Source organism: Brachycentrus maculatus, unplaced genomic scaffold (genome assembly GCF_059751285.1).
Source record: "Brachycentrus maculatus isolate JH-2025_06_01 unplaced genomic scaffold, ASM5975128v1 h1tg000324l, whole genome shotgun sequence".
Classification (NCBI taxonomy): Eukaryota; Metazoa; Arthropoda; class Insecta; order Trichoptera; family Brachycentridae; genus Brachycentrus; species Brachycentrus maculatus.
Window position 1 is genome coordinate 97,124 of NW_028281073.1, and position 21,024 is coordinate 118,147.

The following is a 21,024-nucleotide window of genomic DNA, read 5'->3' on the forward strand; positions in this document are numbered from 1 at the left end:
GCAACAGGTTGTTGCCGAAACTAGTTGGTTAATAAAAATGTGAGTGGATCAGAACACAAAGTATTTTTACTTCTCGAAATAATATATCATATTTTTATTTATTTAATTAGTAAACATAATTCAATTGTTGTCCAGTTCTAAAAAAACAAAACAGAAGCAACAAATGAATTTACAAAAAATTATTATTGATTCAATATTACCCTGGACTGGTACCTGAAGCGGAGGGCTGATCACCTTTCCTTCATGAGTTAACTAATGATCAAGATAACACTGCGTCTATGCGATGCAGTGCCCTATGCACCATTGGGTGCGGATAACGGTTAGAAGAAGAAGAATCGATAAATCTGTTTTTTAAATTAATAAATAAAATACATATAAACTTTTTACAAATATATTTTTTATTTCATCCACACATAATTTATTTATGACAATTTATTCTTAACATCACGCCGCTTCTGTAGGGGTAGGCAGAGATAATAGAATGCCACATCACATTTTCTTTGAAAACAATCCACATTCATGCATCTCCATGAGGAGAACATATGATATGAACATATCTGCTGATTATTCTCTCCTGACTCCTGACTTCCTTCAAATATGTAATTGGGTGCGGTCGATTCAGAAGTTAGAAAAATCGGCGGGTATGTATGAGGAGATGCGTGAATGCGGAAGAGGCGAAGATTGTTTGCAAAGACATATTGGCATGGCGTTTTATTCTCTCTGTCTACCCCTGCAGAGAAGCGGCGCGATGGTTAGTAAGTTAGTTAAAATGTCCAAATGACATTAGGCCTTCAATTAGTTACGAAAAAAAAAGTTTTTTACACAGCAACAATAGTATCCATACAAATTATAGTAGAGCAAACTATATTTATAATATCATCCCTTCCTTTCCCCTTCAACCCCTTATCCGATCCTATGCTCCTGTTTTCCTTATTTTCCTAATTTTACAGTTATAAAAATACAGCATGTACAGTGAAACCTCCATCTATCGTTTTTAAAGGGACCTATTGAAATAAACTATGAATGCGGGATAAAGAAGTCAATACACAAGGACGTACAATCGAGTAAAAATACCGTCCTCCCAATCTGCATAACCATTAGTAGGTGGAAATTTCAAGAATACAAGTTTTATATGTTAATAAATGTATTTATTAAAAAATAAAAATACAAAGTTGAACAGAACCCAAAGATCTTCAGACCTCTTCTGCTGTATCCATCACATAAGCTTTCCATAGTCTGTATCCCACACGTTGAAATATTGTCGTCGAATGTAACTAAATTGAGAAAATTTAAAGAATGTAAAAAAAAAACAGACGAATTATATCAAATATGTAGCATAATTCAAACGATGAATGCGGTAAAACGGTGGATAGAAACGATGTATTTTTGTATGAAATGAAATCGGGGTAGAAGAAATAAACGACACATCCGGGTAAACGATTATTCGAGGAACGATAGATAGAGGTTTCACTGTATTGCAATTACATAAACATTTATTAGTAACCGGATCCACGCGGCTCGCATAACCGTATGTGTTTAACAAAACATGCCCCATACGCGGCTGACATAAGCGTTTGTGTTTTTACATTGCTCCAAGTTTCTAACCTCAGTTCAACTTAGGAGGGATTTTTTCATGGTGTGGAACTTTGGATAAAATAATACGTCAATCCTTGGCCTTATGACATCTGTTGAAATATCTAACTAATAATTTTTAACATCACAAGGATAAATAAAAGAACAGATCCCTGATTTTTCTTGCGGTCTGTAATTAGTTCGCCCCATAATCATGCCCTATATCTGTCTCACTCTCGACGCTACGCATCGCCAGTGGGTAAGAGTGACACACGATGCGTGCTTTGATTTATTTATGTAACAATCTTATTTGTTTATATTACGATATATTTCAAGAATAATGTGACACGAGTGTATTATAGAGTACCAAGAAGGCACAATGAATCCCATTGAACGTTTTTGTTTAAGAAAATAAATCGTTTCTTAACTAAATACATGATCAAAGTAATCATTTAAAAAACGACGAAATACCGCCGCGCACGGGCGTCTCTCAGGAACAAAGTGAACACGGTTAAAAGGTTAACATATTTTTCAATTTACACATATGTACAAGCATTTTATATAATTTTTATTTCTTTTACATTTTACAATATAGTATAATAATAACCATCTAATTTTAAACAGCTGTATGAGGTACAAATCTAGTCCGTTTTGGTTGGTTGGTAGATATTGATTCTATACAATAAGCCTCCCAATGTGCATTTATTCAGTACCAAGTTTAAAAAATAAATAAAATATTTTTTTACAAAATATCTTCTCAATTTATAATCTCATAGTTCCTTCAAAATGTATTTGTACATTTCCTACTACTACCACGACGTTTTTCACTGCAGGGGTAGGCAGAGAGGATAGAATGCCACATTCGCCCGTCCTGACGTGCACTCTCAGCTTCCCCTGAACCCAAATACGTATCTAGTCTTTGTATTTATTACTACGTTTGACTTGACTTTATTTCAAAGTCTGATATGTACATCTACTTTTTGTCATCTCAACAAAGATGAAGAAGAATATGGAAATCTGGGTATTTATAGGGCTTATGACCTGTCATAAACTTTTCTACCTTTCCCTTCCGTTGCTAAAATAAAAAAAGCGCAAAAAAAAATTCAAACGCGAAAAAATTTGCAATTTTAAATGGGAAAAATACGGACATTCATAGCTAATCCCATTAATTAATTATAAATGAAGTAATTTTTTTAAATAATTTAGATTTATTTGCAGAAAACATTAAATAACTATCTGGCAACGCTCACGGAACAAGCATAGGTCCGCTCTAGTTGAAAGCTCAAGAGCTACTGCCGACTGCCGCTAGCCGGAGGTAAAAAAACACGACTGAGAATATTTAGCTTTGAGCTCCTCGCGCTTGTACAGTGCAAGTATGCAAGAGTGAGATGCGAATCTATACTCGCATCTTACGCGACACTAATGTTGCGGTTCCCGCACTCTTCACGCGCTGTTTATACGCAAATTTGTTCCCGATATTCACAAAATACATCCGATGTACCCGATAAATTCTGATTATTATTAATATTATTTTTTAAATGAATGCGTAAATATGTTATGGAGGAATACCTAAAATCTTAGCCTTGTATTTATTATATGTATAGAGATATTATGGTTATTAGAAGCATGTGTACAAGGTACACAACACCGGGAAGGAAGGGTTAAAGAACTTTTCTAAATGTAAATTCACAGTAAAATCGGGATACAAACGAAATCGTTTCATATTTTGTATAATTTTGGCAACTAAAAAAAAAACCATCAAATTGCTTTGCAAGAGAAGGTCTGTCAGGAAGCCTAGATGCTTCTGTATCAGATCTGGGGATGCGGTGGGACAGCTTTCAATGATGTCAGTTGACCTCACAGGTGTCCGGAAATAAATCACACTCACAGCAATATGTAGAATATCAAAAATTGGGAGCACTCTGACGAAATGAATTGGTCTATGTTGCTCCGGAAGGTTTGACCAGTGTGTATTTGTCATTGGATCCGCCGGAATCAAGGAGAGACTGCACCAGCTGAGCGACGGCTACAGGCTTGCTGATCACCAGAAATCTGGAAACACGGAAATCTTTAATCAGTCTTCTTGGTGTAGGCATAAACATGGGGAATTTGTCCATATTTAACGTCTGCCAAAACTGATGAAAGTTCACTTTCTAAAATCTCTGAAAAAGCTCCTGCCGCCATTGGCTAAAATACTTAATTTTTTATTATAATGTGGTTTGCAAGTGGAATATGTACTCAATTATTGATTAAATTAAATTGAATTGAATTATTATATCTCTCTCTCTATCCACTTTCGCTCCCTAGGTGGAGCATATGGCCAATACGAGTCGTCTCCAAGTCACTCTGTCACGCGCCATCTCCTTGGCTTCCTCCCAGGTCAGTCCGGCGTCTCGAAGTTCCGCTGAGTATAGTCGGTGAATGGTCGTCAGCGGCCTTCCGGGGCGCCGGAATCCTCGGGGTTGGAAGAAGAGATACGAGGGATTGATGCCCTCAGGTGGCATTCTTAGGAATTATTATATGGCGGATACATACCTTTCCTCGTCCTTCCCGTAGCTCTTGGAGCGGAGTCCGAATCGCAAGGCTATCTTGTGCATGTCGGCGCGCTCCTCCTTGGTGAAGTCGGACGCAAACACCAGATCGTAGTCCGAGTCCCCTTCTCGGCTGAACTCCGCGATGGAGCGCTGCAGCGCCTCGCGCAGCTCGCGACCGCAGCCGCCCGCACTGCCAAGGCCGGTACGGTGGATCTGCGCAAAGTAAACGGTGGAAAGAACTGTTTTAGTTGGAAATATACCAACCAATAGTCCGCCTCCATAGTGTAATGGTCAGCACGCTCGGCTACCGTTCTGGAGACCCAAGTTTGATTCCCAGGGGGAGGGGTCAAATACATCGTGGGTGTACTGGCAAAAATGTTAACTCTAAAATCCCTGTTTGAATAATCCCTGTTATTTAAAGTCTTTAACCTGAATGAAATACCGGATATAAAACATAAAGTTGAATTTACTTTTAAAACCACATATCGCTCACTCCTTTCAAGAACGTTATATTTCAAGAACGTTATATATCAATAACGACATATATCAACAACGTCATATATCGTCAATTTTAAGTTGTGCATGTTTTCGGAATGCCCAGAAAATGTACTATATCCCAGCATAAGCGGCATATTTTTAACTTAATATTTACCTGCTACAGGGCAGAAAGTGTTGTTTTTGCATTTTGAAGAAAAGGTAATATGTAGTCAATTTTAAGTTGTGCATGTTTTCGGAATGCCTAGAAAATGTACTATATCCCAGCAAAAGCGGCATATTTTAAAGTTAATATTTACCCGCTACAGGGCAGAAAGTGTTGTTTAGTTATTTTTTTAAATATACTAAATATTTTTCAAATGGAGAAAAAGGTTTTACCTAAAAAGATCTGTTGCACAGTAAAACGTTCAATAAGTGGCTTGATATTTATTTTTAATACATTTTATTATATGTTTAAACTTTAAAAACGATCTCCTGAAAAATCAAGTTTTTTGATATATGACGTTCTTGAAAGGAGTGAGCGATATGTTTTTTACTAAATGCTGTTTTATTTCAGTCATTAGATATGTTCTCCATCAATACCAGAAAGAAATTCTAAAATCGGTCAATGTTGGAGAAAAATATAGTTTATTTTGTACACACCTTTAAAAACGATCTCCTGAAAAATCAAAGTTTTAGATATATGACGCTGTTGAAAGGAGTGAGGGATATGTGAATGAGTGTACCTGTTTGAGATGCGGTGCGATGGGCTCGTTGATTCCGTCTCCAGCCGATCCGAGAGCTCCGCCACTCCATCCCATCATCTTCATCATCCTAGACCAGTTCAACACGCATATATTAGAAATTATACAAAATAAAGCGATGCAAATAGTTCTTAAAAAAAATAAATATTTATGTATTAATTATAAATCAAACACAGATTTTTTGAGTCTACTAAGTTGTATTTTATCAACAAAAACACATAAAAATTATATTGTGACAATTGTTTCGCCTTGTTAGGGCATTATCAAACGAATGTGAAGATCAAATGGACTACGGTCCTTATGTAGCTATACAATTCTAAGTGACAGTTTTAACACGTGCAGCAATAATTTATGGGAGACATCAGTAGCTAATGGGGGATGTAGGTATGTACCCTTATATTTATTTTCTGGGAAAGGAAGAATTTATGTCAAAAAATAATATGAAAAATAACTCATATAATTGGAGATAATCCAGATTTCGTAGTCATACAGGAGAAAGTGACCAAAAGCATTTTTTTTTTACAAAAACGTGAACATTGACTATTCGATATCTTACTAGCTTAATATTGCCCTGAAAAAATCCCAAAGGATTTTAAACTTGGAAGTATAATATATTGACTTGTTAAAAATGACAAAATGCATTGATGTTTATTTTGTTGCCAAGCAAAAGTGACTCAAACGGCCCTCCTGAACATTTTACGTTTTGTTAGTTGGTCACTTTCTCCTGTACGACTACGATTTGTATTTGGGCATACTCAAAATATTGTTGATACCGCTACGTACCTAGTAGCTATCGCGCTGTCCACCTTGGTGACCAGCCCCTCCTGCAGCCTGGACTGCGCCGGCCCGCCCACATCCTGCGCGGATATCTTCCTGGCGTCGGCGCTGGCGAAGGGTGCCCCCACGAGCAGCGTGTGGCAGTGCGCCTGCAGCGCTAGCCAGGCAGCGCGGCACCCGCTCTCCTTGGCCTCCTTCTGCGACGTGCCCGCGCCCTCTCCCACCGGGAGCCCGTTCACCAACACCCGGCACCGCCATTCGGCGCCGCTCGGCTCGCACTCGGCCGACACAGCCACCTTGCAGCGTTGGCAGGAACCTGACGAATGAAGAGACAAGAGTATTTAGACAGGACTAGACAAACTAGTGTCCGCCTCCGTAGTGTAATGGTCAGCACGCTCAGCTACCGTTCTGGAGGTCCCGGGTTCGATTCCCAAGGGGGGTAAAATAAATATAAGTGATTTTTTCACTGCAATATTTATTCAATATTACCCTGGCCTGGCACCTGAAGCGGAGGGCTGATCACCTTTCCTTCATGTGTAAACGATCAAGATAACACTTTGTTTATATGACGCAGTACCCTATGCACCATTGGGGTAAGGGTTTTATCATTATTTTATTAGACAAACTAATAAAATAATGATAAAACCCTTTTAGCTAAGATACAAAATGCCGGACCCTCTTCTAGTGTAACGGAAGGCTGTAACTGATGACAGTCAACAGTCTGCCTTCTCCTGAGGAGTGCAACGTGGTTTCCTCCCAGCAATGAGCAAATGCTGACAAGTTCCCGACTGGCCCACACTAGATTATCCCTCCTGTCCCCACCACAGATTTAAATAAAAACATCTCAATTTAGTTAGAAGAAACAAAAATCCACTAAATGATCTATAAACCTTGTACATAATAAGCAAGGTAAATAATAAATGCAATTCCCATCTAAAATAAAAAAAAGACAAACTAATATTTACAGTTAATTTAACGTATCGCTCACCCCTTCAAGAACGTCATAAATCAAAAATCGTCAATTTTTAGTTGTGCATGTTTTTGGAATGCCCAGAAAATGTAGCAAAAGAGGCATATTTTTAATTTAATATTTACCCGCTACAGGGCAGAAAGTGTTGTTTTTGGATTTTGAAGAAATGATTTTGTTTAATTTATTTTTTTAAATATACTTCATATTTTTCAAATGGAGAAAAAACCTTCAGGTTTTAACTAAAAAGATCTGTTGCGCAGCAAAAAGTTCAATAAGTGGCTAGTAATTTATTTTTAATACACTGTATTATATTTTTAAACTTTAAAAACGTTCTCCTGAAAAATCAAGTTTTTTGATTTATGACGTTCTTGAAAGGAGTGAGCGATATGTATTTACATCTTCTTACATTAAACAAGTCAAGCGTCTACCCAACTACGCTACGGCGTCTATCTTAAAAACTAGTTAGTTAGTTTTTAAGATAGACGCCGTAGCGTAGTTGGGTAGACGCTTGACTGCGAAACTGGCATCGTGGGTTCGATTCTCCCACCAATTGCAAAATGAATTCCAGAAAGATTTATTTTCCATTGGTCTGGGTGTTTGTGATGTATTTTTCACATTTACCTTCCCTATCCTTACTAACCTACCTGCAGACAAGCCTCTTAAAGTTATGTGTGAGTTATGCGGGTTATTCCTTTTAAAAAAAATATAACAATGTGAAAAAGTAATTTTGCTAAAAAAATAATTTTAACATAAATTCCATTTTTGTACTCCCGCAAAGGTTAATGTATATACTTACAGAATAATTTATTCCCAAACGTTCCGGGTCTATCGAACAGCACTAGATTCCCATATTTACTTTCAATAAGTTTGTTATCTACGTGCGGCACATTCCCCTTGAAATTATACTTATTATTTTGTCTATGATCTCTGTTGTTATTATTCCCTCGAAAAGACGATCTTTCATCTTGTCTTCTATTTTCAAATGCGGGCCTTTCGTTTTGCCTTCTATTTTCAAATGCTGGCCTCTCATTTTGTCTTCTATTTTCAAATGCGGGCCTTTCATTTTGTCTTCTATTTTCAAATGCGGGCCTTTCATTCTGTCTTCTATTTTCAAATGCGGGCCTTTCGTTGCTTCTATTTTCAAATGCTGGCCTTTCGTTTGATCTTCCAAACTGTGGTCTCTCGTTGCTTGTATTTTCAAATTGTGGTGTATAGTCGCTTCTATTTTCAAATGGTATTCTCCCGTTGCCACTAATTTCCGATTGTAGCGTCCCGTTGCTACTACTTTGAAATGATGGTCTTTCGTTTGCCGGCATTTGAAAGGAGACTCTGTCATTATCGTTGAATTCTGAGCTTTTGGCACCTCTGATTTCGGCGATGTGTTGCTTGTCACTGGTTTGAGCCGGGACGAAGATTTTGGGGCCGTTATTACGCGCATTCGAGTTGCCTTGATCGTTGGGCGTTCGCTTGACACCGCGCGCTCTGTCTTCGGCAGCGTCGGACGCCGACACGAACGTGCGCTTGAGTTTGCTCTTCTTCTTTTCTCGATAATCTTCCGCCACCTAGAAATAAAAAATACACTCTTATTTACTTATTTGAACTACAGACTTGTAAATGCCAAGTGACAACTTTACTCAGAATAGAGGATAGCTTTATTTGCCGTTTTAATCGAAATATTATATTTTATTTTATTTTTTCGTCGGCAGTTCTCGGCAGAACTTCGGGACGCGGATCTGACTTGGGAGGATGCAAGGGAGCTGGCAGCCGACAGAAAAGCCTGGAGACAGTTTGTGGACTCCATATGCTCCACCTAGGGAGCGGATATGGTTAATAATAATAATTATTATTATTTTATTTAAGCTTCATGTACAGAAAAGAAATAAGTACATTGGCGGGCTTATTGCTAAGCACCAATATCTTCCAACCAACCAAAAACAGACTAGTGATATTGATCAGAACGTTTGACACCATATATAGCAGTTTGCAATCAGAGGGTAGATAGTACTTGAACATTTAAAAAAACATAAATTACAAATTGACATTTGAAAAAATATAAATTACAAAAGATGATAATAAGGGCAAAGGAAAAGGCAGTTTAGGGAAGGAAATAGAGGGAAAACTAAGGGAGGAGTTTTCATGGACAGTTGGGGTTCTAATGATAGATAGTAATGTCTCAGACCTTTCTTAAAAGTTATTAGGGAAGTGAGAGTTTGTCCGCCTCTGTGGTGTAATGGTCAGCGTGTTTAGCTACCGTGCTGGAGGTCCCGGGTTCCATTCCCAGGGGGGTGAAAATAAATATTAGTGATTTTACACTGTAATAATTATTTAATATTACCCTGGACTGGTTCCTGAAGGCCAAGAGTGATCACCTTGCCTTCATGTAAGTAATGATCAAGATAACACTGCGTCAATTCGATGCAGTGCGCTATGCACCATTGGATGCGGATAAGGGTCATAAGTAATAAGTAAGTATTAGGGAAGTTTCTTAAAAGTTATTATTATTTACTTATAAATGTGGCTAGTGTGTTTTTGAAAGTATTTAGTACAAACTTAAAAAAAAAAAAAAAACTTTCTTTCATTCGTATATATATGGCTTTCATTTGGGACAATTTTTAACACACAGTCCTGATTTACGAAGTTATTCGAAATGCGATGGATGGGAGACATTTGATTTTGAGGCATTAAAATTTCTGTTTTACTAGCAATTGGCAATGGCGACCATCTTGCTCCATCCAATGACACGAGCCGCCGCGAATTTATAACAATAATCCAGCTAATGTACGAGCAGTTCAAATAAATATGGTGGAATTAAGAAATTTGATCAAATAGCTATACCTCTTTAGACAGTTCAGCCACGAGACGCATGACCTCGGCTGGATAGCGGCAGCCGAGGAACTCCATGTTGGTGAACACGCGCGACAGACAGACGAGCCGCTCCTCCGGGAAGCGGTCCTTCCAGCGCGTCAGGAAGCGGCGCCGCATCTCCCAGTGCTCGTCGCTCTCGCACTCCGCCCGGTACGCCTCCACGTCCCAGTCGGTCGGGTGCGACATGGCTCAAGCTAGTTCTAATCAGGTCCAAAACGAGAGACGACGGGACCCAAGCAAAAATCACACTCAAAAAGAGCCAAAGACTAGCTAATTGTATGGAAAGAACGAAATGTCAAGTGTAGCATCCACGGATTTGTATTGTGGAGCTGTCAAATTTATCTATGGTTTTATGCTAGTGATGTTATCGAAAGAACATAAAGTAGGTACTTATTAATAATTCATCAGTATTTCATTAATTCATTCGGCAGTCACTTTATGGTAAAATCTATCCATTTTTAATTGATGTTTTACTTAGTAAATAATACTTTTTATATAGTGGTATGTACTTAGTAAAACATTAATTAAAAATTCACTAGTAGTTAAAAATTAATAATGGATCTTTCCACTGTCAGTTGCTTGTTATCAGTAAGTTCAGTGTAGTGCAGGTTCGATTTCTGATGCGGTTAAGACTAATATTGTTGTGTTTTATTCCACGTTAGTTCATATATTAGCTATTTCACAGCGAGACAGAATAAAAATAAAAAAAAATTAAAATCGCATTTTGTATTTTTCACCCTATGGATGATAAAGTGTGAGCACACACACATATTTTATTTGTTTATACAAATTTCACATATATTTTTTTCGTTGGTTGTATTTTTATTTTAAATAAAAAATTAAACAAATTTCCAAACTGAATTGTGTTTTATTTAATTTTATTTATAGAGAAATTAAAATGTTCATTTTAAAAGATTTGACTTCACTTGACCTAGAACGTGGTTATGACTCTTTTACGAAAAATTTAAATAATTTTATTCCACAATAAATATTATTTAAAATTACAATATTTGGTTAATTCTAGCTCACATTTCCCTTTTTGATAAACTAACATCCATCCACGGCCCTCCGAATGCGTGTATCGTCAATTTATTCGTAGACACGTCTAAGATCATATGTTTCTACAAAGAGTATGAAATATTCCATCTACACTGCACAATGATTTAACGACCTACTTGAAAGTTTAAGCCAAGGAATGCTTCTTCCTTTTCTATTTTGAAAGTTCAAACATTTTCTTGTAGAATAATTTGTATTATTTCACATTTTTGTCCCTTCGGAAATACACCAAATTAATTAAGCATTATTTTCTTTAAGTTTGATGCTTCGGTCTTTCTGCCTATGCGTTTTAATGTGTATGAAATCCAAAGATGTCTTCGCGTGCAAAAATATTCAGAAAAAATAACTGAGCATGCAGTCGATTTGACTACACACTCTTCCTTGAACGTCATCCACCGTGGGTCAATAAATGTTTTCTGAGATTACTCTTTGTTGTAAATTTACCACTACATTCAGAGCAGGCAAACGGCTTCTCACCGGTATGAGTAATAGCGTGAACTTTTAAATTATACTTAGTTTTAAATGTGCCCTTACATTTGGAACAAGAAAATGGTTTCTGGCCGGTGTGTGTTAGGACGTGCGTTATCAGGTCTTTCTTGTGAGCAGAAGTATAATCACAATCTGAACACGCAAAAGGTTTGTTCTTAGAGTGCAGTGATAAGGAATGGACTTTTAAATTGTATTTGGTAGGAAATTTGGCGTTACATACTAAACATGAAAATGGTTTCTCACCAGTGTGAGTTAGAATATGTCTGTTTAAAGAGCTCTTTTGAACGCATACGAAGCCACATTCTGAACAAGAATACGGTTTCTCTCCCGTGTGGTTCAATTTATGTCTTTTCAACTGAAATTCCCTTACACATACGTAATCACAGTCAGAACATGCGAACTGTTTCTGACCGGTATGAGTCAAATCATGCCTCTTTAGCTCGTATTTACGAATGCACACATAATCACACTTTGAACATCCGAAAGATTTTTCACCAGTGTGAATCTGACTGTGTTTTTTCAAGTATCTTTCCTGATTGCAGACGTATTCACATTTCAGGCAGGCGAAAACTTTCGCGCCAGTATGTGTGAACATGTGTCTCGTTAGATTGCCTTTTATTGTGGTCTTGAAATCACATTCTGAACATGAACTTAAACGTTCAAGACTTAAAACCTGTTTAGTTTTTAGTGAACTGGGAGATGTGCTCAAATTGACGAGAGAATGAGCAAGTTGATTTGTGATTTTGTCAGAAGTTGGCGGGTTCCGATCTATCACGATATTGTCCTCATTTGCACCTGAAATAAACAATTTGAATTTAAGATTGAAATAGACACAATTGGAAACAAGATTTAGTCCATAACTGCATGGTTTCGAAATAATACAGATTTAAATGCATTAAATATTATATTTGTGATGAAAAATAGTTGGTGAATATTAACTCAATCATTCGTTACATAAATTTAAATTGTTGCAATACATCGACGGTCATAATTTGTCAATTCATAATCGACATTGTTCGCAGTAAATATGGGTAGGCGTTAAGTATTTTTATTCTAATGACTATTTTAATAAAAATAAATGTAACTTTTCTCACTGGAAAAATGTTTCATTCTTTATCTTCTAATACACGTAATGCTTGCCCATTTACAAAGTGTAGTATTTGTTACTACTTCTAACCCCTAACTACAGGCAAAGGTGTATGGGGCACTGCTTCATACATTATCTTAATTGTTAAAGAATTGAAAGGAAGGTGGTTGGCTCTGTACGTCAGGTATCAGTCCAAGGTAATCAGCGCGGTATCTTAATACGACCGCTACACATCGGAGGCGATAAATTATGTAATATTTAGGTCCATCGATATAAGCACAAAAGAAAGCTTTGCAATGCTTTAAATGTGAATCAGCGATCACTCTTATTACTTACAAGATAACGCCAAGCATTTTCGTTTGATGTCAGGATAGAAAACGTCTACATCAGTTTTGGTCTTCACTTGTTTTCGTTTTCCTTTCTCATGATATTGTAATTTAGTACCGGCCCGTCGGTCAACTGACTTTTCTTTCATATATCCCTCAGTTTCAACTGGTTCAGTTTTAATTATAGGAACTTCTGGATACATAAACTCATTTTTTATGTTGGAATACGACACATCTTTACTACAGTTTGGAATATCATTAATAACTCTGTCTGATTCTACTTCGGTTTTGCATATACCGAGATACGGTTGTTCTACCGAAGTATGAAGAGCATCTTTTGTTTCATCATCAGATCCTGGTTCGGTTTTTACGACGAGATCTCCTGAATAGATAATCTCCACCTTTATAGCGGAATATGATACATTTCCACTCCGGTGTGGATTATTTGTGATAACTCTTTCGGCCTCTGGTTTCCCAGTATTAAAAATGTCCATTTCTACATCTCCTGGTTCCATTTTGATTCTCATTGAAGCGAGCTCCATGATCTGTTCCACAATCGTCTAATTGAAAAGCTCTTCCTTTATATGACCGATATCAACTTCTTCTAACTATATTCATTTCACTGCGTAGCGACTCCGTTGATTTCAATGCTTTATTGCATGTAGGTATATGAACTTTTAAAAGTTCCATTCTAAATTAGATAGTTTCCTTTGTTCTTTGATGCTATTTCGTTTTGAAATATCACAATTAATTTACGGAACTATCTTTATTCCTTCATCACGAGCTGAAATTTTGTAATTGTAAGAATATTACTCAAAACAAGTGATGAATACTAGTTTTTTTGTTGTTGTTAAAATATCGATATAGCAAATCCGACTGACAGTTGACAGTTCCGGCTTTTCGGAAGCAGTATATAGACAATAGTCATAGATGTGGAACTTATCGTAGACTTAAATCTGTCATCGAATTAGTCTATAGTATTTTTCGAAGTGATTTTATGCAAGTACCTACTTTTATGCCTAGCATTTTCGATGCGCGGTAAACAATTTTAATTTTTTTCATTTGAATAAAAATAAATATTTGTGTTTTTTATAATTTACAAAAATACTTCAATTATTATATTATCATACTATTTCTGTGAGCCTGAGCGGCTCATTACTAGAAATAAGTATGAAATTGTGGTAGAGTGGGTTCGAACCGAGAAATCCTGACTCAAGAGTCCGCGACACTAACCGCGGGACCACAACCCGACACTTATTTAAATATATGTATACACACACACACATGCAGAATGAGTAGAACATTAATGCATAGTAGAATGAATACACCTATACATGTACCCTTTTTCACAATAATCTTGTGATGAAACATGAGAAAAAATCACAAAAATTATGTAGATAAATTAGATTATGGTGGCTCGCTGCAGCGAATACTGGATTTTTTTCCTTTTCTTTTGACTCTTATCTACACTGTCTTATCCACAATTCATTTGCTCTGGGAAATTCTGTGGGGGGAGGGGGATTTAAAAGGAATACTTCATTAATCAATGGTATTTATTGTGCAAAATGAAAATGAAACAATTTTTTTATATAAATCATATCAGTATTAATTTTACAGTAAATATAAAAAATTATAATAAACCAATAGAATAAATTAAGTAGTATAGGTTTCATTAAACTAAAACTCATTCAATTACAATTAAAGCAGTGATTCTCACGAAAGTGATAGCTGTTTCGCCTTGAATCAAGTGCAGTATTGATTATGCACAAAATTTTAGAGGTCTTAGAAGATTTTTTTAATAAAATTTGTATTTCATTCAAAATAACCATTCTTGCCAAATCCATGATAAGAGCACTTTAACTGATTTTTAAATTGTGATATTTTTTTATGCGAAAAGTGTCAGCCCAAGACGAAACAGCTGTTACTAGTGACAAAACTCCCTAGACTTACTTGTGGCTATCAGTTGCAAAATAAGAGTGCTCTAGTCAAGGAATTTATAAGATAATCACGAAAAACTATCAAAACATTTTGTAAAAATGCATACTGTTTTGAATGTTGTTTTGTCTTTACTTTTTACATAAGTTATAGATGTAATATTTATAAAATTTCTATCTATTTCACAAATGCTATATTTTACCCTACACATGGTTAGTTATTTAGATGTTTTATTGATATATCAATAAAATGCATAAAGTTCACTTATACTACAATTTTCAACTATAGATGGTGGGGGGCAATGGGGGTTTTTAAAACGCATTTGTTATTTTGTAATTTATCTATGGAATATATCCTAATGGCGGACAGCGTGCTCCTTGACAGCTGCGTCACTTAGCATTGTCAATGTTTTCGATTGCATTATTGTTTCATAGATTTTTACTATCTACATGAATTAAATTATATAAAGATTAAAAATTATATCAAATTACAAAACTAACATGACCAATTGTATTTAAAAACTTGGTCAAAAGGCATTTTGTATTAAAACTGACATAATTATACAAATATTTACTGTATTTTTGTACATATTTCTGACAGTGGATTATTTATATTTAAAAATGAAATAATTCTGTATTGAAATGATGTTTCAAGATATGCACATTATAACTAACTTGCTAAACTATCACGCCACTACTCCGCAGGGGTAGGCAGAAATAATAGAACGCCAGGTTAATCTGTCTTTGCTAACAATCTTCGCCCCTTCCACATCCATGCATCTCCTCATACATACCCGCTGATTATTCCGACTCCTGACCCACGCCTAACTATTTGACATACTTGATCACCCCAAGTTCTCTTCAGTCTTTCTCCGCTCTAACATTCAACTGTCTCATAAATTTGTTTTACTGTTCTTTCTTCACACGATGGTCCCACATGCCCCAATATTTCAACACACCTTTCTTAATTTTATCGATAATGCTTATCTCAGCCTTACATTCTTTACTTATTTCAACATTCATAAAATAAAGAAAAAAAATAACAAATGTACAAAAAAATCCATGTATATATTTTTTATTATTTTTTTTTATTGGTCAATCAGACTATTTAAATTTATAATACAATATTTTTCAGCTGATAAGCATTCAAATTTCAATTTCATTTCACATCCCAATTCATGGTTATAAAATCACAATCCAAGTATGAAATATGTAAGATTATATTTTAAAATCACCGCCATTATGCGTTCTATCCTTAATTTATACTAATTACTCACTCGTTTAATGGAAGAACATTTTTTACCCACTATTTTATTACAATAATTACAGATATCAGATTTCTCAAAGCAATCCGGTATATGCAAGGATTCTGGTATCAATTAATATCCGTCATGTTAACCCTTCTCTTACGATGCTAAAAACTCCCGCGCATTCCGGTTATATGTATTTTGTAAACCATATGAAAATGTAGTTTAAAAACGGGAAAAATGTGAATATTCCGAAATGTTGCTTTTATAGACCGTAGTTGAAGTTGAAATATGACAATTTTGTAATGTTAGCTCTGGTGTTATCTGAAAACGAGAAAAAAATACATCGCAAATAACCGCAATAGTTGGCGTAGCGACACGACCGTCACCCAAGACGATCTGCGTGCTACTGGCGTGGTAAACACGTTACGACATGCGTGTATACTTACAAAACACGCCACACGCACACATAGAGACGTTTGTGTAGTGGTGATTTTATTCCCGATTTAATTCACACATTATTTATTTCTGTTGTTAATTCTTTAATGAATTTGTTAAAACTTTAATGTAATTCAATTCAAACCCTTATCCGCACCCCAATGGTGCATAGGGCACTGCATTATACAAACACAGTGTTATCTTGATCGTTAACACACGAAGGAAAGGTGATCAGCCCTCCGCTTCCGGTACCAGTCCAGGGTAATATTGAATAAATATTAGAGTGAAAAAAATCACTTATATTTATTTGACCCCCCTGGGAATCAAACCCGGGACCTCCAGAACGATAGCCGAGCGTGCTGACCATTACACTACAGAGGCGGAGGATTACTTTCATGCAATACATAATTATATTATACTATTATATTTTATATTGATATTATCATTTTAAAAGTCGAGTTGTAGTAAATACATATCACCGGGAGGGGAAGGTTGACTGCTAATGTCAAAATGATATAATTCAGTAATAAGAGGTATTTTTAAGCTGTGAATTAAATTATCCAGTAACAACATAATGTGAAAATAAAGTTTCATTGTATCTTTTAGTTTTTTTCCAGTCAGTCTTCGCCTTGAACCAAAAATTCCCATTAGTCCTTACATAGATTTTGTTGTTAATAGTTTTGAAACTAAGCAGTTAACATGTACCAGTTATTAGTTACAGTTATTACAGTTAACATAACTATTCGGTACCAGTTAAGATTTGGTAGACATCAATAATTCAGTTTAACATTCCGGTATCAATTGAGAATCCGGTATCCTTTAACAAACCGGTATTTGCTAACATCCGTTCACACCCAAATATTCTGATAACATGTGATATATCGATACCAAACATTATTTAAATATCCATAAGCAGTTCATATATCAAAAATAGCATTTCTTCTTGCAGCTCAAGCTGACAAATACTTCATAGGCACACCATTTAAATATGTTTTGGAAATAACATCAAGTTATTACGACCATTTTTTTAGATAAATAGTTTTGAAACCAAGCAGCAAACATGTAAACTATACGGTGTTGGTTAAGTTTATGTAATCATTATTAATCCAAATCCTGCAAATAGTCCAACATACATTAAAAAATCCGGTACCTGTTAACAATCCGGTATCCGTTAACAATCCGGTATCCGTTAACAATCCGGCTGCCGTTAAAAATCCGGTATCCGTTAACAATCCGGTATCCGTTAACACTCATGTACTCGTTAACAATCTGGTATCCGTGAACACACAAATATAACTGATATCTTGATACTATAGATTATTCAAAAATCTATTAAGCGATTAAAATATCAAAAATAGCATTTCCTCATATATCACAAACTGTCAAATACTTGATATAAATATTATAAATACATACACAACTCCAATAAGTTACTGTGTAAATGTCAAATTTTGACAACTTTTAGTTTTCAAACAGACCATCTTACACTTTCTAGTGACAGCATTATTGTTTTAGGCAGCAAAGTTATCTTTAATGAAAGCATAGTTAACAAACATAGCTATTAATTAAAGTAGTTGCTAACAAAAGAGGTCATTGGCAAAAATGGCCGTTGACAAAATAATTGTTAGTGAAAGTGATCATTGGCAAAAGTGGCCGTTGACAAAATTGTTGACAAAAGTGGCTGTTAACGAAACATGACAGTGAAATTAGTCAGTATCGTAAGATAAAAAGCACTTACAAAACTGGGTGAGCGTTTGACTAAAAGAGTTTTTTTTTACTACCACTAAATTAAATTTGTTTAAATATGTAATCTGAAAATTGTAAAGTGTACTAATTTCACACATTCTACACTAGAATTGATTATATTTTTTCTGAGTTACTACGTCATGCATCGTATGGTCCATTCAACTATGTTCAAGATCGCAATGCAGTTTCCACATTAGGAATGATAAAATAGCCCGAAAAACACTATCATACACATGGCAGTGAAAATCTATGTTTTTCCAATAAATAATAGCCCGTGCTATTAATAAAATATATATGTTATACAATTACAAAAATTAATTTAGTAAATATATTACTAAGAGAACACAGTTATAATATGCTACACATTCAAATCTACACAAAAAATGGAACGTATACAAAAAATTGATAATCATAAAAAATATAGCTATGTATATATCGCTCACTCCTTTCAAGAACGTCATAAATCAAAAAAACTTGATTTTTCAGGAGAACATTTTAAAAGTTTGAAAATATAATATAATGTATTAAAAATAGATATCAAGACACTTTTTGAACTTTTTATTATGCAAAACATCTTTTTAGGTAAAACTTGAAGGTTTATTTTCTCCATTTGAAAAATATTTATAGTATCAAAAAAAATAAATTAAACAATACCTTTTCTTCAAAATGCAAAAACAACACTTTCTGCCCTGTAGCGGGTAAATATTAAGTTAAAAATATGCCGCTTTTGCTGGGATATAGTACATTTTCTGGGCATTCCGAAAACATGCACAACTGAAAATTGACGATTTTTGATTTATGACGTTCTTGAAAGGAGTGAGCGATATGTGATAATTCTGCCTAACTACCTAATACCATTTAACTTAAACACATACATAGACTAGTTACATAACAAAATATATAAGATTTTATATATATATATATATATATATATATATATATATATATATATATATATATATATATATATATATATATATATATATATATATATATATATATATATATAAATTTGATATGTAAATACACACATATTATTAAGATATTTATTGGTGATAATGGCTAATAAGTTCTAAATTTCCTTACCAAATAAAAATAATAATTATAAAAGAATGTGTTTCATTAAAATATTTCCAAAATTCATGCGTTCTGTCAATTAATTTTGCTTGTCCAACATAACCTTAAATTATGGGGGGTGGTTTTTTTTTTCAAATGTAGCTATGTTTTTAAATAAAGTTATATATTGTGGACATAATTTTGTAATTATTTAGTTATTTTTGGTTGGTATCATCGTCGTTCATTCGGTGTCCGTAATAGTCTTTAACGATCTCCGAACTGTCGTATTTATCATCAAACGACTCAGAATCCAAACTCGGTTGGTTCGGCTCACTTTCACAATCGTAGCATTCAGTCCCGTCGCATTCAACGCTGACGTTCGAAGCGTCATCGGTACAAAAATCACTCTTTGGCGCTCCGTCGGTTTGGCAGTCTTTCTCTTCATCGGGCGATGAAGGGGCAGTCGGCTAGCTGCCGACTCGCACGCCGCGCGGGGAGGCGGTTGCTGGCGAGGAGCTGTCGGCCGAGGGCTCGGCGGGCGCCGGCTTGCGGCTCTTGGCCGGCTGGACCAGCCTGCCGGACCAGTCGGCCATCTGGGTGGAGGATCGGTAGAACTTCCTCGAGGTCTTGTTGAAGATGGGCAGCAGCTCGTTAGCCTCGTTTGACAACGCCTGAAAAATCAATTGAATTAAATTCCGTTAAAATTACACATGATCTGAAGCGGGGTACCAAATGCTCCCAGTTCATATTTGTATGGAAATCCTAGTGCGTAGCTCACAGTAAGTACGAACTCGCCGCCGACTGAGGCATAGGTGCCACGTCCATCCCAACGCGCCGTCATGCAGCGACTGAATTTTATTTAATTTGATACATACATTTTTAATTGTTTTTACTATATCGCTCACTCCTTTCAAGAACGTCATAAATCAAAAATCGTCAATTTTCAGTAGTGCATGTTTTCGGAATGCCCAGAAAATGTACTATATCCCAGCAAAAGAGGCATATTTTTAACTTAATATTTACCCGCTATAGGGCAGAAAGTGTTGTTTTTTGCATTTTGAAGAAAAGGTATTGTTGAATAATTTTTTTAAATATACTAAATATTTTTCAAATGGAGAAAAAACCTTCAGGTTTTACCTAAAAAGATCTGTTGCACAGTATAAAGTTCATTAAGTGGTTTGATATTTATTTTTAATACATTGTATTATATTTATAAACTTTAAAAACATTCTCCTGAAAAATCAAGTATTTTGATTTATGACGTTCTTGAAAGGAGTGAGCGATATGTATTAAGGCTTTTTAGGCATGGCCTGTGTTGAATGCGGCCATCCGATAAATGAGAGGCCAGAAATGAGATGAAACGAAAGCCGAGTACTTTAGTTGTCTCGCTCTTTTGTTATGGAAGTACCACAATTATAAGAGTGAAACAAATAACATGTCTCTAGTAGCGGACAAAAAATTAATATGTTGATGTATAGGTACGTAGAACTTGCGGTACTGACTGATTGTCTTTTTTATCAAAAACCAATATTTAGAAACATTTAACGATTTAAGGTTAAATAAAATAGGGAAAATTTTCTTTAATATTACTTTTAAGATTACAAAAATATGGAGTAAGTAGTTCTTAAAATACTAAAGTTATCTAGTGTTATGTTAAAATAATCATTATCAAACACCGTATGTGAGGCT

The 21,024-nt window shown here is 35.3% G+C and overlaps 3 protein-coding genes across 5 annotated transcripts in view; all 3 read right to left on the bottom strand.

Annotated features, from left to right (window-relative positions):
• Nucleotides 1-1,132: 1,132 nt before the first annotated feature.
• LOC148304332 (uncharacterized) lies at nucleotides 1,133-10,283 on the bottom strand. Of its 2 annotated transcripts, XR_015838355.1 has the most exons (7): nucleotides 9,927-10,283; nucleotides 7,888-8,653; nucleotides 6,128-6,437; nucleotides 5,327-5,414; nucleotides 4,108-4,319; nucleotides 3,461-3,624; nucleotides 1,133-1,274 (listed from the first exon to the last, which is right to left on the bottom strand). XR_015838355.1 is itself a non-coding variant. In XM_088268447.1 (6 exons), the coding sequence occupies exons 1-6, from the start codon at nucleotides 10,140-10,142 to the stop codon at nucleotides 3,513-3,515; spliced, it is 1,704 nt and encodes a 567-aa protein (XP_088124573.1). In that variant the 5' UTR covers nucleotides 10,143-10,254; the 3' UTR covers nucleotides 2,138-3,512. The 2 variants fall into 2 exon arrangements, 1 of the variants encoding a protein (XP_088124573.1); XM_088268447.1 differs by lacking the exon at nucleotides 1,133-1,274 and having other exon boundaries at nucleotides 2,138-3,624; nucleotides 9,927-10,254.
• Nucleotides 10,284-10,775: 492 nt separating this feature from the next.
• Nucleotides 10,776-13,805, bottom strand: LOC148304333 (uncharacterized). Its single transcript, XM_088268453.1, has 2 exons — nucleotides 12,925-13,805; nucleotides 10,776-12,296 (listed from the first exon to the last, which is right to left on the bottom strand). Exons 1-2 carry the CDS (start codon nucleotides 13,454-13,456, stop codon nucleotides 11,401-11,403), a joined length of 1,428 nt encoding a protein of 475 aa, XP_088124579.1. The 5' UTR covers nucleotides 13,457-13,805; the 3' UTR covers nucleotides 10,776-11,400.
• A 5,511-nt stretch (nucleotides 13,806-19,316) lies between these two features.
• Pdk (pyruvate dehydrogenase kinase) overlaps nucleotides 19,317-21,024 on the bottom strand; it is a 34,207-nt gene continuing 32,499 nt past the window's right edge. Inside the window, exon 9 of one of the 2 annotated variants that reach the window (XM_088268466.1) lies at nucleotides 19,317-20,006. In XM_088268466.1, coding sequence (XP_088124592.1) covers nucleotides 19,803-20,006 — 204 coding nt within the window. In that variant the 3' untranslated portion in view covers nucleotides 19,317-19,802. The remainder of the gene's footprint in view (nucleotides 20,007-21,024) is intronic. The other variant, XM_088268464.1, reaches the window with a different exon arrangement.

Excerpts from the sequence above, each read along its gene's own strand:
- LOC148304332 (XM_088268447.1), bottom strand. The coding sequence starts at position 10,142 with ATGTCGCACCCGACCGACTGGGACGTGGAGGCGTACCGGGCGGAGTGC. Across the intron at positions 6,438-7,887 it reads GTTTGGGAATAAATTATTCT|GTTCCTGCCAACGCTGCAAG; the intron begins GTAAGTATATAC and ends TTCATTCGTCAG. Across the intron at positions 3,625-4,107 it reads TACGGGAAGGACGAGGAAAG|ATTTCTGGTGATCAGCAAGC; the intron begins GTATGTATCCGC and ends CCGTGTTTCCAG.
- LOC148304333 (XM_088268453.1), bottom strand. The coding sequence starts at position 13,456 with ATGGAGCTCGCTTCAATGAGAATCAAAATGGAACCAGGAGATGTAGAA. Across the intron at positions 12,297-12,924 it reads AAAATGCTTGGCGTTATCTT|GTGCAAATGAGGACAATATC; the intron begins GTAAGTAATAAG and ends TGTTTATTTCAG.